Genomic DNA, 17,677 nt, shown 5'->3' with positions numbered 1-17,677 from the left:
GAAGCATAATTCTTGCAAACTCAAAACTAGAGGACCCAAGCCATACAAGAGAACAGGGGATCTCGACAAGGCATTGTCTCCAGACCTAGTACATATAAGTGGAGATTTCATTTCTACAATCAAATCAGCCACTAATCAGTACATACAATACTTTTTAAAAGTCTTGGTGTACAAGTACCGCCAACCAAAAGCTACTACTTTATGTTGCGGGAGAAAGTCTCACTATCTTTGATTTCTGGAATAAATTTAAAATTATAGTTTTCAAATAAGGAAAAACAATAAGATTTTACTTGTTTCCCTAATTGTCACTCAGATAAAAAGCTCATGTTATGAACTTTTATTTCATATGGCAATGCAACTTACATTATTGAGGTTACAATTTGTTTGACTGCTGGTGTGACATTTCATTCTCACAGAAATGACAGCAAAGAGATCTAAGAAGAGGTTACACACTTCTGATACCTGTTGCTACCAACTGTTGACTGTGCTTCAAAGCTCTTTTTTAGCTATATGCATCTAGTTTCTATAAAATGACAGTGATTTCCCATCATCTGCACCTTGTTGTGCACCATTTGTACTAGTGAAGAAATAGCCAGCATAAGGGACTGTACAATATGTAAAGTACTATTTTAGTTTTACAGCTTTTTAAAGCCAAAGTCAGAATTTAGTGGATTCTCAGTCTTGTAATTAGTTACTGTAAATGGTAGACTAAAAGCAAGTGACATAAAGTATCTAATTAGGAATCTACATGAGATGATTCTTTGATCTCAATACGGGGTCAAACTAAACTTCCTAACTGTAACTGCCTGCACAAATATTTACCCTTCCCCATTTTCAATAAAGTAATATTACACCTCCATTGAAGAATAGTAATGAAATTCTGTCCTACCATATGATTTTTGTACCTAGGTTATTTCAAAATAATCTTTACTTCTGCCTTCCATTCTAACTTATTGTGGCAATTTTGTAAATACTCACTCCGTGACAAGTTTAATTACTGTCAAATTGATTTTTTTTTTCTACAGTCACACTGGTACATTTCATGTAATTCATTTCTCTCACGTGGCTACCCGTGCATTTTCTAGGTATTTCTTTCACAACTAGTGTATGAAAACATTGTTATCTTATTAGATGGCCACAGCCTGAACAATGCAACTACAAAGGCTTTGGGAGGGTAAGAAAGGAAGAAATGCTACAGTTGGGTGCAAAGATCAGTCTGCTTGTCAAAATATCAGTGGAATCATATTTTAACACCAAAACAAAATCAGTGAAAGCAAGTTATCAGTGCTGCTTTCTCAGGGGTGCCAAACTCTCTCAATTCCTGGTGTCTTCCAGAGAAGCTGTAGGTGCTCACTACTTCTGAAAAACAACCACTAGGGTAACAGCAGGTGGAAAACCAAATGTAAGTGTATAATGAAACTATACAAGCTGCTGTGTTGTCCTTAAATCACTCTGCTGCACCCAGACATTTCAGATATTGCAAAACAGCCCCAAATGCTGCATATTACAAATTTTAATCAGTATTGAGATTAACCCTTCTTCTCTTCTCCTTAATTTAAACCCCCGGCCTCACACACAATTCAGGCCTCTTGCTAAGAACAATTCAGAAAGACTCCCAACAGTGCCAGCCAACATTATGCCTTATATGGCCAGAAAAAGTACTATGGAAAGACTTTTTCCTCTTCAGAGACTCCACTAGCTATCAGAGTACTAGCAGTCCTAGCATCAGGATAGCAAACTAGAAATGAAACTAGATTCCCTGTAAAGCATCATGATGTCACTGGGCTGATCAATATAGGCATAATTTTTCTAACAGTATCAATACGCTGCTTCCTATCCCATCCTCTAAAACACAAATAGCAAAACCAGAAATTTAAAAATAGTTGCTATAAAGTTAATTTAGGATTTTTCTATGTGAAACAGAACAGTTCTCTCCTGTAGCTTAAAATGCTGAACTTTCAGTGAGCTCAAAAAAATCTAATCCTCCTGAGGGATGATATTTAAATTACTCTTCTGTTATACATGTATATGGGCTTAGCATAGGCTGTCAACAAAATGCTCCTTCTCAAAACCATTCTCTAAGTGAACTCAAGTCAATGGGTCTAGTGCAGAATTTTAACTGCATGTATGAACATGTATGTGGGTTTCCACACCTGTGTGTAAAGAGCTTGTACACAGTTTTGTGGACATGACCCTCAGTTCTGGTATGTGGTGTGCTTCCTGACATGCCACAGAAAAACAAGGTGTTTCAGGGACAGGTCAGGCTGAATGATCCTGGAAAGGAGACAAGAAATGATTTAGGTAGGGAGAAAAACCAAATTGCTCTGTTTCCAGCTCTGGAGATTTTGCCAAACATGTAATAACATCAGCATGGATCCCAGTATTTAGTTCCCTGCTTGGCTGCTGTCCTGGAACGATTGTGGGTTCTCAGTCTCTGTGCATTAGCTTCTGATCTATAGAGAAGTACTGTCACTTTATTGCCAAGGGATGTTGTATTGTTAAATGCATTAAAAATAGAGATGAACTAAGAAGATATTCCCCCTCCAGCATCTGGAATCACATCCTTTCACAATAATCTAATTTTTTCACTTAAAGAAAAAGCTTTTAAGGTCCCATGGTTGCAAATGCACCAAATGCAGAAGACAAATAAAGTGAAGATGTCATCAAACATCTCCATGTCTCCAAAAAAGGTCCCAAAGCAATGACTCTTTTATATTTTCAGAAAAGCAGTTCATCTTACGAAACACTCTTCTTTCTTGTGACCTGTCAGCAGTGCTTCAGAAAGGTGGGTTCACACTTAGAAGTTCCTTCTTATTTTTGGTTGAACAACAAAACTGCTTAAACCTGGCAAAATTAGAAGTTCATACATTCATATACAGAGTTCATTACATATGTAGTTCTCACCTACAATACGCACAGAAAAGAAAATTTTATTCTATGAATAGAAACAAACCACATTACATCATAGGCACTATGTAGATTTCTGATATGAAATTGTGATTTATCAGGAATCAGGCCATCTCCTAACAGTCTCTGTCAGAATAAAAAGGTGTTCATACTCATATGTAAAATTCAATCTAATTTTTAGAAACACATAGCACTGCTGGTCAAGAAGGCGGCAAACAGGGAAAAAGAAATTTTTTTCTGAATTAACTCGGAACAATTAAATAAGTGTAGATTTTAGATGAAAAAGAATGATATATGAAGTAATATTTAACACATTTTAAAGTTGGCAATATCTAAAATACTTTAATTGAGATAAACATGGAAGATTTTATAGGATTCACAGTATTTACCTCAGCAATCTCTATCCTTCTTGCAAGTTCATCAAGAGAAGAAAAGCTGTCATCCAGTGATAAAGCTTCCAATGAATTGTAAGATGCTCGTTCTGGTGAAATATCTGGAACAGCGTCAAAGTCCTCTTGGTTTGCTAAGTTTGCAAATGATTCTTCAGTGTCTACTATATTACCATTTAAAAATCTGAGAAATAAATCTTCTTGTTCTTCATTATTTACCTTCTCCTGCTGTCCTGCTGTTCTCTGCATTTCCTTACATACTTGTGGATGGGCAGTACTCTCATGCTCAGACACTTTATTACACCCAGAGCATACATGTGATGCAGTTCTGTCCCGCGAAGATTTTTCATCATCATCAGGTTGTTTCTGTTGCTGCTTTAAATCACTGTTTTCAAGCTGGCCACTAGCAATTTCTGAAGAACCAGCAAGATGTTTTGATCTGAGCAGATTTCTATCAGCTTGCACATCTTTATTAGTAGGAACCAAATCAGTAGGCATAGAATCAGCATCTGTTAAAACCAAAGCATCCACCATTGGCTCAAGAGGGAATTTTGCTCCAGGATCCTCAGCTGTGCCTCCTATTTTTTCCGCATCCTTAGAGAGCTGTCTTTCTCTTAGCTGCAAACTGTTATCTTTACCGGCATCCCCAGATGATAAACAGCCAGAGGAAGGCCTGCCCCCTCTCCCTGTGGACTGGGTGTGTGGCTCCAATGTTGATTCAGCACTGCAGTGCTGCTCCTCCATGTGGTCCTTTCCCGCAGCTACCCAAAGACTTGCTGCCTCTGTCTGTCTCTCAGTTTTGTTTTCACCCGGAGAACTAGTGCTCAGCTGTTTCTCTTCTTTCTTCGGTTCAATGCCAGGACAAGTTTCAGTACCTATGTGCAACAGGAAAAACAGTTCCAGTGTTTTTAAATGATTCAAAGCATCAGCCCAGGGGGGAAAGAGTATACTGTGATTTGATAACGTTGTAACCCAATGCTTTAAAATGCACTTCCATAAAGGGCAGGTATTTTACACAGCAGTCAGACTAAAAGTTTTGCTAGTAGTCTGAAAAACTGACTTCTGATTCAGCTCAGTATTTGCACATATTCTTGCAGGCAAAGCACGTGCTTTAGTGCTCTCCTGAAAAGAGTTACTCCCAGACTTCTAAGTATCTTTCTGAACAGCCACGTTTCTTCTAAAGCATATTTTATGTGAGTGCATCTTGGAGGCCTGAAGTTCAGACAAATGCCCTGAATTACAGAAAACTGTATTTTGATGCTATTTTATGTATCACACAGGGAGATTTCTGTTAAAGAAGATGAAATCATACTAATTTAATAAATTTTAAATTCAATTATTTTAAGTGGGTAACTATCTCCTTTCATTAGTGCTAAATTAAATACCCAATCAGAATATTTTACATAACGGGCTGCATAAAATGCTGTTGCTTTCTGGATACGTAAATTAGTTTACATATTAAAAAATGCATTTGGATGCAGCTTATTTCTGTATTCACATTTACAATACAAATGAAAACTGATTTTTTTAAATCTGAAATTTCAGAGTGAAACAAGGGGAATTCTGTGAATTCATTACTGTTGGCATGATTTGCTGATGAAGTAGATGGTTAGCCCCAGCTGTCAATAAAATTATTAGACATTAGCCATTATGAAAAGCTCAAAGCCAGATCTCCCCTTTCAGTCTTACGAAGAGAGAAAGAGGATGTTCAGAATTAGAATACCAAAGCAAGCAGAAACTGTTTTTTATTCTATATTTGAATAAAAACTAAGTTATGACTATTTTATAGTAGGATTACAGTTACAGTAATAGTAATAACGTCAAGCAACAAATGAATACCTCTAGAAAACACTCATTTGCATTTTTTGATCATAGCAAAAAGGTCTTATGCATAGGTTAATGAAGAGATCAAATGATGCCCTTATCAACTGTATATGTTCTCACAAGAATGACTGAAGATCTCTATGCCAGTCTTATCCTTTCACACCTGATAAAACCTCTCTTAAAATCTGAGCAATCTCCTGATCTTGTTACATGAAACAAGGTCACATTCATTAGTCTTTAAAGAAATGTTTGTATTAATTCATTTTGTTGAACAATTTTCTTAAATTCCAAACTATCCCCATTTGAAAGGGTAATGAAATACAAGGTAGCATAGAAAAAACAGGCTTGGAAATAGAAAAAGAGAACATCCAATGATCTCAAAATGCAGAAAAAAAATCAGAACAACATTAACAGATAGAAGGAGTACAGCAAACCTAACTTCTGTGAAACACTGAAAGAAGAAATGGGTATAAGACAGGGACTCTTTGAAAATTAGACACAGATGAGTAGATAACTCGAGGGATTTGTAACAGGATACTGAGCCCTTCACATATAAGTCACAAGTTCAAACACAGCCTGGATTATTGGTACAAGATTTTGTTACCATCTGTCAATTTTTCCTAGTGATATATCCACATTACAACAGGCACCTCTGTTGGCAGACCCAACTGCAACCAAGATTAAATGGAATCAGAAATTAAATCAAATTCTTTATCATGAAAGGTGGCTCTTGAGCTCAGGAATCTGTTCCTAAGAGAGTAATAAATGATCCTAGCAATGTTATCTAACTACAGACGTACAGGAACTGAGATGTAATGATCGTTGTTACATTCCACATCAAATTTTTAGCAGCTTTCAATATTTTCTTTACACCTACTTCAGAATACCTGCTTCAGACAACCCATGACCACTATAGACTCAAGGCAAGTTAAGATAAATATTGAACACTTACTTAGAAAAGCTTTTTTCTACTAAGTTAAATGAAGATATACCCACCAATGCAGCAATAATTTTTATCTCACTGTCAGAGATACAACAAAGTGTCTACTGAAAAAATTCTAGTAAGGAAAGCACTTATGGTAATTTAAGATATTTTTTTTTTTTTTCCCCGCACAGCGTTACTTTAAAATTGACACTTCCTTTGTTCATCACAGAAACCTGTAGACACCACTTTTTAATCCTGTTAATCCAAGACAGCCTAGCAGAGAGAGTATTGACCTACGGCATTCTACCACTGGAGGATTCGCACTTCTCTACCTTTGTCCCTCTTCCCATTTAAAACAATTCCCATATGACCTAGAAGAAAACAGGTTATAAGCAGTTTCTCCCCACCTTGTAGTCAGGCCTACAGGTATACGCTGCAAACTTATGCTGAAGGTTTTATTAAATTCATTTGATTATCTTTAGTTAACACTACGGTTATTAAGGCTTTCAGTCAGAAACTGAAGAAATTAATGGATATAGGATATATCAAATCTCATCTTTTAATATACACATATAGTTTTAAGGACCCAGCTCTCTCTGTTGGTAGACTCAAAGAAAAAATCTGCCAGAAAGGAAAATGTAACAGAACAGACCATTCGCAATCCTTGCTCAGAAGGGCAGAAAACTAATTCTGTGGCTCTCCAAGGAATCTGGAATAGCCAACTTCTTATAAAGCTGTTTCTTGGTCACTGTATCCCCGGGAGAGAGGAATCATGAATTCTTAGGATCAACTGCCTACAGAGACTCAAACTATGTTCCCAAATGCCTGTAGAAAGTCAATGGAGTAATTTTTGCTTTAGATTAGTAAGGAAGAATGATTTTACTTCAAAGATGATACCATAGTACCATGCAGTAATCTCTACAATGTAATATATTTATGTATCATTATTGATAATTGCTAGATAAATTCTTATTTTAGACATATGAATTCATATCAAGGGCAGTCTTCAAACCACCTGAGAATGTCCTTTTCCTGTCTCACTGTAAGTCAGACTTCTACTACTAGCAGCTAATTGAGTTATGCAATTCTTCCTGCAGATTGGCAGATACATTTCTAAGAAAAGAAGCAAAAGTTTACACATTTACTTCTCATTTTTCATGATGTTGGGGAAAGAAACCTGCCCAAAAATCAGAAAACAAGCATTCTAAGTTTTCAATGAGAAGACCCATGCATTTAAGCTAATGCTGAACAGGTTAGTTTAAATATTTGGAAGAACTGTACAGTTATTATAGCACAGGATTCTGCTGGGATTCAGGCGAAATCCAGAACCAGCCCCAGGTGGCCATATTGCTTGTAGTCCTTAGCTGGGTCACTCAGTCAACAGCTTGAAGATTTTTTGCACAGCATGGAGCGGTGTATACAAATTCAGTTATGGATCATCTTTGCCCAATTTCTATATTAGTTCATATGGATGCCTTCCCTACCCAAAACCTTCTAACTGCAACAAAAACATTCATCCCCATGCTGCTGATGCATTGACTCAGTGAGGGTCAGCAGTAGCTAACTGACCACACATTGCCTTAACAGATGAAGAGACCTGTCAGGGTGAGAAGACATTGCTTCTTCAAGAATGTAATAACCTTCTGAAACACATCTTCTGCAAATATTAAGCATTTAAACTTGAGTTAGGCTTGAAATATTCATATCTTTGTACTGAAAAAGTATTTAGCACTGCTGGAAAATTCTCAGCAGAACTGCTTTCTATCAGATGACATAGCTTTATTAATTTACACGTTTCACGGGAATCCAAAGATTTTGATGACATTTTGACAGGAGCTATACTAAGAGAAAGGCATGAAAAAAGTCCATTTACATCATTAATTACTTCCACATTAAGTTTAATATGTCTAGATGTTGTACTACAGAATTTAAACATTGACACAACATGCTTCTTAATTCAGAAGTTTCAAATGTTCAGAAATCTGCTCTCCAGAAAGCTTTTGTTCCCACTCTGAATAAAAACAATGGAAAAAATGTAAGTGCCTAGTTTTTTTTCCATGGGAATTTTCAACCATCCAAAAATAAAAAGCATTGGGTTCTTTTGATCTGCTTTCTGAGCTGTAGAACATGTTTGTTTCATGTTTTTAATGTTTTGTGTTTAGTTAGGTTATAAGAACAAAGACAGAGAAAAAGCAGTATAGGAGTCATGGTAAAAGAGGATGAAGATGAGGAGGATCCACACATGTAGAGAACTGTGACTATATCTTAATTCATTCCTGATTCTCCTGAACACCCTGGCTGATATGCACTTGTAGGATAGTTTAGGTTGAACTGCATCTCCTGAGGTCACTTAGACCAACCCTTATCTTGTGAGAAATTCTAGCTGGTTTTGAGGAAAGGTACCCAATTTAGGCTGATTTTGGCAACTGGAATGTGGTATGAAAAGTAACTTTTTGCTCAAAGAGAGGAAAGACAAAGCACAGCCTGGTAGTCTGCTCTTTAGTCCTCTGCCTCCATTTTAACAATTCATTAATTTGTGAGTGTTTCATACGAACCCAATGCTTCTAACAAGTTACTCAAACAAATAAGCCACTACCCCAAGGCAGGAGGAGGAATATGTAGCTGACATAAAAGTGTGTACTGAAAAAAAATTAACTGAAGTGTGTTTTTCTCTTCTAGGCCCCCCCAAAACTTCCAATTTTGTATGCTGTTCTAGAAAAATGTGTCTCAAAATCAGTATATGGCAGGCAATTTAAAATAGTTACTAACCCTGTTAACTATACCAAATTGCCACAACTCAAAATATTTGTCATCACATTGCTTACCTTATAAAGATACAAATTTATGTATTTTATCTCTAGTTTTACACAATTTTGTAGTTTCTGTAGGCTGTTATAAATGCATGAACATTTAAAAGACATTTTTTGATGGAGGCTAGAATTACTTTAATCACAATTCTGAATATCAATGACTAATTAAAATTACATAGTACGTCCATTGTTCAGTTGTGAAAAAAATTAAAATTTGCACAAATGGATGAACCTGTGGGAATCCAAAAAATGCTGTAGCTTCAAGTGAAATAGTCTTACAGTATTTATATGAATACCTCATTACAGTATAATATTTAAAACAAACTTATGCACATGTACACACATACACACATACCTGATTTAAAAGCAGCAGCTTCACTTTCCTTTAAATTTTTTGATTCCATTAACTGAAGCAAACAACTGCTTTCCCATGTATTTTCTGCAGCTACTAGCTGTAAAATATGATAACATTTCCTGTAATTTTTTGAACTAAACAGGAACACTATAACCTTTTGAGACGTCCAAACAGTTTCTACTGAACTGGAAAGATTATATTTAATAATATTAAAAATATATTTATTAGCAATCTTTCACAAAGCAGAATTCAAATAAACAGCTGCTTACCTTATTTTTGGATGCCTGTGGCCTGCAGCAATAAAGAAAAAAAGAATAAATTAAACAACTTAGGAGCAACATTCTTCATGACAAATGTCCTTGAAATCTTATAAGCCTTTGCTGTGCTCTAATATTAGCACAGAACAAACTCTTCTAACTTTCAAAATCATGTAAGAACTCAGTATCTACTAGTATTTAAACTACTGATCACTGTCACGGACATTGAGGAGTGGAAAAAACCTCACAAAATGTATTTCCCTCTCCACAGACTGTTCACACTAGGACACGTTTTCTGGGTACTGTAAGATACCGCAAGCTCCCACTCCACTGGGATTTGTAGGTGAGTCAGCGCTGCTAACAGGCGGCACACACTTTGCAAACTGTGTAGAGAATCATGCACAATGTGTTTTATCATGCACAGTCTGTCTCGCAGCCTTTCATATAGCAAGGAAGATAAAATGTTGAGCATTTTGTTTAAAGCTACTGAAAAAAAATAGAAGAGACAAGAGGGAAAAGTACTGATGTTCATACTCCCTAACAAAAGCTTTTAAATGTTGCATTGACTTACAGATTTTACCTTCAAATAAGGGACACTCAAAACTATCTTTAAAGAACAAACATGTCCAGTATGTAGTTGTAGACCTTGAGTATCAGAAAAAGTTACATTATTTTCAATTACAAAAGCAAAATGCTCACATTTTCTGAGACCAGCATGTTATTAATTAAAAAATATATTTTTAATTACAAAATACATTGAGATGAAAGATTAGGGAAAAAGAAGGAAACAATAAAAGCAAACAGGCTTTTGCCTAGAGAGTTTGGGAGAGTAGTAATACAGAGAACTAATCATGACGAATGAACGCAAGCCTTAATTTTTATCAAATTGCAGGGTTTCTCATAACTGGGAAGGATGTTACATAACTGAAATTCTGTATTTTGAAGTGAGTCTGCAAGGAAGCATTAGAAGGAGAAAGCAAAGTTATTCTCAGCAAGGTGACAACTGAGTTGACAATAGGGAGGTGCAGCTGTTGCAGCATATAAATCGCAATGAACTTGAATCTTAATCCTTCTGTGGGCTTGCAAGGTCATGTACAAGGCAATGTAGGCTGAGGAGCCCTGCAGGAACTCAGAGAGCAATCTCTGAGTAGTAGCAGGCTGTGGGTGTAAACATGCAGTTACGGCACTAGAGCTGCCTCCTCCTCCCGTGGAAATGCAGGAGTACGTTTTCCAGGGGCTCCCTCCCAAACGCATTCAGACTAGAAACAAACAATCCCTGACTGGGTTCTGGCAATCAGCCTGGGTGTTTACAAACTTCTGTATGGTCACCCAGAAGAAAAAAATGTGGAAGCCAAATCATACTCTCCATGAACAACAGGAGCATTTTGGCTTTTGTTACATCCAGACTGGCTACGCCAATGCAAACGTATTTGAAAAAGTTCCCCATCTCACTGACAGCAACTTCCCCGTCACAGTTTGGTCTTTTTACAGCTTTTGCATGTGGTTAGTTTCCTTACTGTCACTGGCTGATCATTTTTCAGTGGCAGCGGGTATAATTTTTTCCATCTGTCCCTTAAACTCAATGTCTAGCAGGTAGGACAGTCACCCATGAAAGAACAGGTCTCCTTCCTGATGGTTACAATCCCGTATGTGTTACTACTCGGAGGAGCACCTTATGCACTATCCAAAAGTTTGTGTTACTGTGATATACTGATTCAAGAGGCTGATGGATCAGGCAAAGCAGGTATGATCTAAGATTTCACAGCTTTTCAGAATACTGCCACACCAGGGAACTATAGAATCGCTGCTTCATAATATTTATGCAACTTGTATGAAATCAACAGAAGATAATGAGAATGACTTAAAGCATTAGGAAGTTGTCCTAAAATGTGGAAAATTTGGGAATAAAATCCTATAGGGTAGGTGTGAGTGCTGGAGTCTGAGATGCTGGGCAACTGCATTTAAAAACAATTATTAAAACAATAGGTATTAGCCACAAGCACCACCATCTGTTCTACAGTCTTCATCTTCCTAAATTAATGCTACTCAGTTTTTACTTTGGCTGAAAATACTAAAACTCAGAACTTCCCTTCTGGCAAATGAATGAGCTGCTGAAAACAGCTCAGATCTAGTCCCTATACATTCCTCAAACTATATTAAACACTGTGAAAATTGATGGTAACGGAAACATTTTACTTAAGTATCCAAAAGAACCACCACTTTATAACCAAATTCACTGAAGTCAATGGGATGCAACTTTTATTTTGACACTACTTTAAAAAACCTAGGCTGGCAAGCAAAAAACAGCTGTGCTAACATATTAGTACTAGAAAAGTAATAATATTGTCTTATACTTACTGTTGATGTGAAGAGCAAACTCTAGTAAGCTTTTCCAGCTCTTCACCACTCAGTTCTTTAGCTGAATTCCTCCGTGTTGTAACTGGACTAGGAACTGCTCTTTTCCATTTTCTTTCTAAATTAAATCAAAATAATTTTTACCCAATGTATTGTAAAAGTAGTATTTGCTTAACATAAAACATATATGTGAAACTAATAGTGAAGAAATATTAATGACTTTTCTGCGTTTGCTCTACAATTTTGTTTCAAACTACGCAAAAAAGTACTATATATTTTCACATGATACCTTATTTTCATCATATCATATTCACCAACCCTAAACCAAAAATAAGCTCAAAACAATGATGGATCAATCAAAGTCTCAACTAATAGAATAAAGAATGACAAAAAGGTGACTTTGCGCCTTTTTCATGAAATGTGTGAGAAGAAATCTAAAGTAGGAATACTTTTCTTGAAATAAGCTCAGAGAAACTCTAATATAAATGATGGGTTTGTTATGTAACATTTTTAAGCTGGCAAAATGTATACTCTATTATTTAAAAATACAAACCAAATTAACTCTTTCTTCTACCATATTAGTTTAGCCTGTACTCACCCCACTGCTCCTGTATAGAAGAAAGATTTGCAAGCAGCTGCTCATGATACAGTCGTTCAAGTTGAATGAACTTCATTGCCTTCTCATCTGAATGGAAGGTTAAAGAAAAATGCACACGTGGATGTGTTACGATTTATTTATATTTGGCACCATATTTGAAAGGGCAATCATTATGTACCTGAAATTCGACATAACTGAATCAAAATGAGTAATGGCTAGCATCCAGATTTCTGTGCAAGGAAGAAAAGAATAGAAAAGAACACGAAAACAACAAGTAAGTAGTAAAATAAGATGAGAAAAGTTCCAAAACTGAAAATCCTATTCTCTTCAGAAAATCCTATTCTCTCAGTTACCTCTTTCCACATGCCTTAAGTCCAACAAAAACTTTTCCAGTAAAGAAATGAGCAAAATGTTTTTATGCTGGCAACTCTTATCAAAAAATGAAATCTCTGGGAAATGAAAAGCAAAACAATTACACAAATACCAGCATGTAGCTCTCAAGAAATACAGTTCGATGCTAATAACCATAACTAATTGAAAATATGGCTCCTTTCTATTTACCAGCTGGAAACAGTATTTTAAAAATTTCCCCAACTCAAAAAATACCCTCCCTCTTCTCAACCATTGTATACAACACCATTGGAGAGCTGAGTGCACCTTTTTCTTCTTCCTGAAGATTCTGCTTACTTTTCTTCTATACGAAGAACTCTCCCCCTCCCTTAGGGTTATCAATACATTCACAAAGGTATTCTGATAGTTATATATTTTGAAATAGTCAGGATAATTCTAGTTCCATCAAGCCCCAGTCAGCTGTTCTATTTAAAGCCATGTTTTGCCAGCTATTTAAAACTGAATTCTACAGTACAATGAGGATAGAAGTACAGTGAATAAGGTTCTTAGTAATATAGAAAAAATATTTTCCATTATTGATGCCAATTAAAATACTGGAGTAATTATTATAAAAACTTAACGAGTACTTGTTCTTCTTGTTAGCCTCATGCAACGTACACATAGCACAGCTTATGAACAACAATATTAATGGAAAGAATATTCCCTGCCTTCAAGAAATCTGTTATTAGAAAGAGAATTACAGATCAGACATACAGCCTTAGAGGATCACAGCAACAAATTATTGTTAATATGAAGTTCTACACGGGATGAATTAAAATGCCTGTCATGGATAATTAATACAGTGCAACATGATCGAGTAAGTTATTAACCTCAGGAAACTGATGGTTGCAAGTACAGATGAGATATCCTTCATAAATATGTATTATATAGTGGTGTTGAATTCCACACATCAGGTGTACATTGCATTAAAAATACTTCCTTTGATCCGCTTTAAATACAGGGTCCTTCAATTAAAGCACCTTTTATGAAAAAGAAACTGTCTTTCTATCATACTGTTGAATGCATTTTAAATTTATTGTATATCCCCACGAAGAGCCATAATTTACTACAGAATTTTTCCATGCCTTTAATTTGTGCTGTGTATTTTGGATTTTCTGATGGATGCTTTTGATCTAGTGTGCCTAAGACAGAAGTACAGTCTTCTAAAACAGTGATGGATATTTTATTTTATATATTGTTTTTATAATATTGTGACAGTTATTTTTTTGGTTTTGTGCTACAGACTATATAATTTGGATAGGTTTCAATGACACCTTTCCAGGTTTCTTATGCTTTGTTATTTAACCATTACAATTGCCTATTTGCTGTATTTTGTTTGTAACAAATTACATCATAAAGAAATAATCTGTATGCACAGATTCTGTAATTTATGATGCGTTTTAGTGAATCACATATCCCTTAAGGTCTTACCACTCGTCTCTTTCTGTAGTCTGTAATTTTCCCTAAAAAAGAAAAAGAGGAAAACCCAGTCCACCTTTTCTAAAAATATAATTTCACTTTAATGTTTAATATGATTATTCACTCCCACAATTACTGAAATATATCAGAGTAATTAGTAGCAGTTCAACTATGATAACTTTTTGACCAAACTTATTTGTACTATCTAGGAACAAATCAAAACAAACTGTACCATTGAACTAGCTGTTCCCAGAAGCAATTACCCATATTTTCCTACAACAGTTTCTCAAACTACCTTGATAAGATTTTGACTAATTAGCATTTGCCAACAACATGTTGCTATTGTTTGCAGTTGCTGATCTCCCTTAGCTCAGTGTGTTTGGTATGTTTATTCTAATCGAGACACTTCTAGTACATATTCTAAGTACATATTCTAATCAACTGTTGTGCTAATGCTGTTCTTACTATAACAGTACCCTATTTGATATAATGGAATACATACCCTATCTAGATTGGACATACTCCCAGTTACTAATACTTAGAACAGAACTTATCCTATAAAAACAGAAGTTCTTTGAAAATATTTTCTTACTTCCTTGTTTGTGCACAACTACTGATTGCATCAGTAAAGCTTTTGGAAGTGGATTTATTACTTAACGCATATTCCAGCCGTCTGATTAAGAAGGACTTGCTAACATACTGTATATTCATTCATGGGTAAATTACGGCTGTTTACTTCTTTCTAACCCTGACCCACAACCTGTGAGTCAGCGGTAAAGCATTTGTTTTTTATCCTTTATCATGCCAGATTATTTTAATATCATGTAACAATTTCTACAAGTAAAAGGATACATTCCTCCTCTTGAAAATAGGTCTCAGCTATCTGCAAAAGTAAAAAAAAAAAAAAAGAAACAAGGATTCTATCATTTTCATAAGTGTGTTAAGGATACAATATGTACTTGTAATAATAGTTTTAAACATCCATTTTGCAGATTCATATTTAGTTTGGGTAAAATACAAATATTCAGACTAAATACATGTATTTTTATTCTAGGAAAGATGTTTTAAAAGAATATCGAACAACAAAGAAATATTAAGTCCTCTCACACAAATGGATTTGCCAAAATGTTAGTTGGGTTTTATCTTGTTACAGCAACAAAAACTTTTTTTAGGATCATATTAGAAAGTTTTAAAGTTACCTAAAACAGAAGTACTGTGTTTGCTGATAGGAGTTGAAGAGTTTGAATTCCTTAACTGACTATTGTTTCCTTATGCTTGATCAAATTAAGATCATTGCTGAGCTTTCCTGAGCATTACAGTGTGATAAAATGGAGAAATGGAGGTTTCCTGACTGATGAGAAAAGAACAATCTTTGGATAAAAAGTACTAAAAATGTTGCCTATCACAGTAACAACAACCTACCTGTTTATATCCTATTTACAATAAATAATGACAACAAATATTTCAAATACATAGAATTTGAAATATTTACAATATGAATATTTGAAATTAATGAGATAAATATAAAAGGATTCAAGTTCTTCATTTTTTTCTGTATTACTCCTAGTTCACCCACAGAAGCCAGACAATTCAATTGCAGCAGCCTTTTGCCACTTTCTTTCCTAAAGCTGCTCTGCTGTGTAAAAAAGATTTAAAGATCCTCTATGTCATTTGTCAGTTCACTAAGCCTAACATCTTGATATCTGAAGCTCTTCAACAATAGAGCAAGTCATGGAGTTAAGCCGGATGGCAGTTCCTTGATTTGCACTGTAGTTGCTATGACATGGAACAAATCCTGTCTCTCTTCCTCCTTAGGCTGACATTTCTATAATAGAACAATTAAAATTGGATTTGTAACAAGATAGCTCTGCCAAAGACAACCATTTTTTAAAAAACCCTAAATATCACAACAGTTCTTCAAGACTTGTTCTCTTAGATGGATGTTGAGTTAATATAGGTATGTCAAAACAAAGAAATACCAGGGAGTTGACACAAGAAATAAGCAAACTTTCCCTGTTGCATTCAGAACTCAAAGTGCTATGAAGGTTTATTATAGAGAACAAAAATCATTCCAAAGCAGTTGCTGAGGACCAGGAAAATCAAACATAAACCAGACTACATATCAAATACTTGAACACCTAACTCAATCTCCAGCACTTCTAGCTTAATAAAATGAGTAAGATGACATTAAATGCTGCTGTAACAGCTGCTATCTGAGCCAATGGCTAGGAATTGAACAAGGGATCTTTCTGCCTAAGCACTCAAGATATCTAGCCGCAACATCTTAAAAAACAACTTCACCCTGGCTGGGTAGTTTTATAACACCTATATTTAACAGATTAGTGCAAAAAGGAACAGTAAATATATGCTCACCAAGGTTTATACACTGAGAAGCTGTGTATAAACGAAGAACATGGGCATGCAAATATAAGAGAAAATTATGTCCCAGTATACCAGGTTATTGCTATATCAAAGTTACATATTTTAATTGCAGACTACTGAAATAGATTTACTACCCTCTTCCTAGTGATGCCTTTGCTTTCAACCAGCTATTTGAAACCAAAATTGCAAGCGTGGAAGTGGCAGAACTTCCAGAAGAAAAGTTGAGATGCCAGTTAGGAAAAACACGTTTTCTGTTAATCAAGAAAAGGTATCAGGTTGTTTGTCTGTTTGGGTTTTTTTGGTTGTTTTTTTTTCCCCCAGAACCGGCATAAAGAATTATTTCTTGGACTAAAAGGGCAAACACAACCACCTCAGAGAAAGCAAGTATCCAAAGACAGTCAAAACCCGAGCATGTTTCTAATCAGATTCAGAATTTCACTTTGACTCTGTGGTTACTCTGAGGTGGGGGGTATTACAGAAAAGGTAAAGCTGATATGCGGAAAGGAAAAGGTGTAACACTGTATAGAAAAGCTAATGTGATAACTGAAACATTTTTCTTACAATTCCTTCCTGTTGACAGATAATCTTTGAGATTTCCAGCAACATTTGTGCTTGCTAGAAAACTAGGCAGGCTTTCCTAGAAAGCTCAGGAATACTGATGGCTTTGTTTGTAAATGCAATAAAATACTGTACTGGTTTTGGCTGAGATAATTTTCTTCATAGTAGCTGCTATGGGGCTATGTTCTGGATTTCTGCCAGAAACAGTGTTGCTGATGCAGAGATGTTTTCATTATTGTTGAGCAGCTTACACAGAATCAAGGCCTCTTCTGCTCCTCACACCAACCCACCAGTGAGTAGGTTGGGGATGCGCAAGAAATTGGGAGGGAAAACAGCTGGGGCAGCTGAGCCCAACTGACCAAATGGATATTCCATACCATATGACATCATGCTCAGCATATAAAGCTGGGGGAAGAAGGAAGGGAGGGACGTTGGGACTGACGGCATTTGTCTTCCCAAGTAACTGTTATGCATGATGGCACCCTGCTTTCCTGGAGATGCCTGCCAA

General features: G+C 35.8%; 1 protein-coding gene across 2 annotated transcripts in view; it reads right to left on the bottom strand.

Moving 5' to 3' along the window:
- The window catches only part of CNST (consortin, connexin sorting protein), a 53,659-nt gene that overhangs the window by 10,259 nt on the left and 25,723 nt on the right, over window positions 1-17,677 (bottom strand). For both annotated transcript variants that reach the window (XM_074896877.1, XM_074896878.1), the window contains exons 6-11: window positions 15,082-15,112; window positions 12,421-12,507; window positions 11,826-11,940; window positions 9,480-9,501; window positions 9,211-9,307; window positions 3,297-4,171 (exon numbers count right to left, since the gene is read on the bottom strand). In XM_074896877.1, coding sequence (XP_074752978.1) covers window positions 3,297-4,171; window positions 9,211-9,307; window positions 9,480-9,501; window positions 11,826-11,940; window positions 12,421-12,507; window positions 15,082-15,112 — 1,227 coding nt within the window. The remainder of the gene's footprint in view (window positions 1-3,296; window positions 4,172-9,210; window positions 9,308-9,479; window positions 9,502-11,825; window positions 11,941-12,420; window positions 12,508-15,081; window positions 15,113-17,677) is intronic.

Source organism: Athene noctua, chromosome 1, assembly GCF_965140245.1.
Source record: "Athene noctua chromosome 1, bAthNoc1.hap1.1, whole genome shotgun sequence".
In the NCBI taxonomy this organism is placed as follows: Eukaryota; Metazoa; Chordata; class Aves; order Strigiformes; family Strigidae; genus Athene; species Athene noctua.
This window is presented reverse-complemented; position numbering and strand designations above follow the sequence as displayed.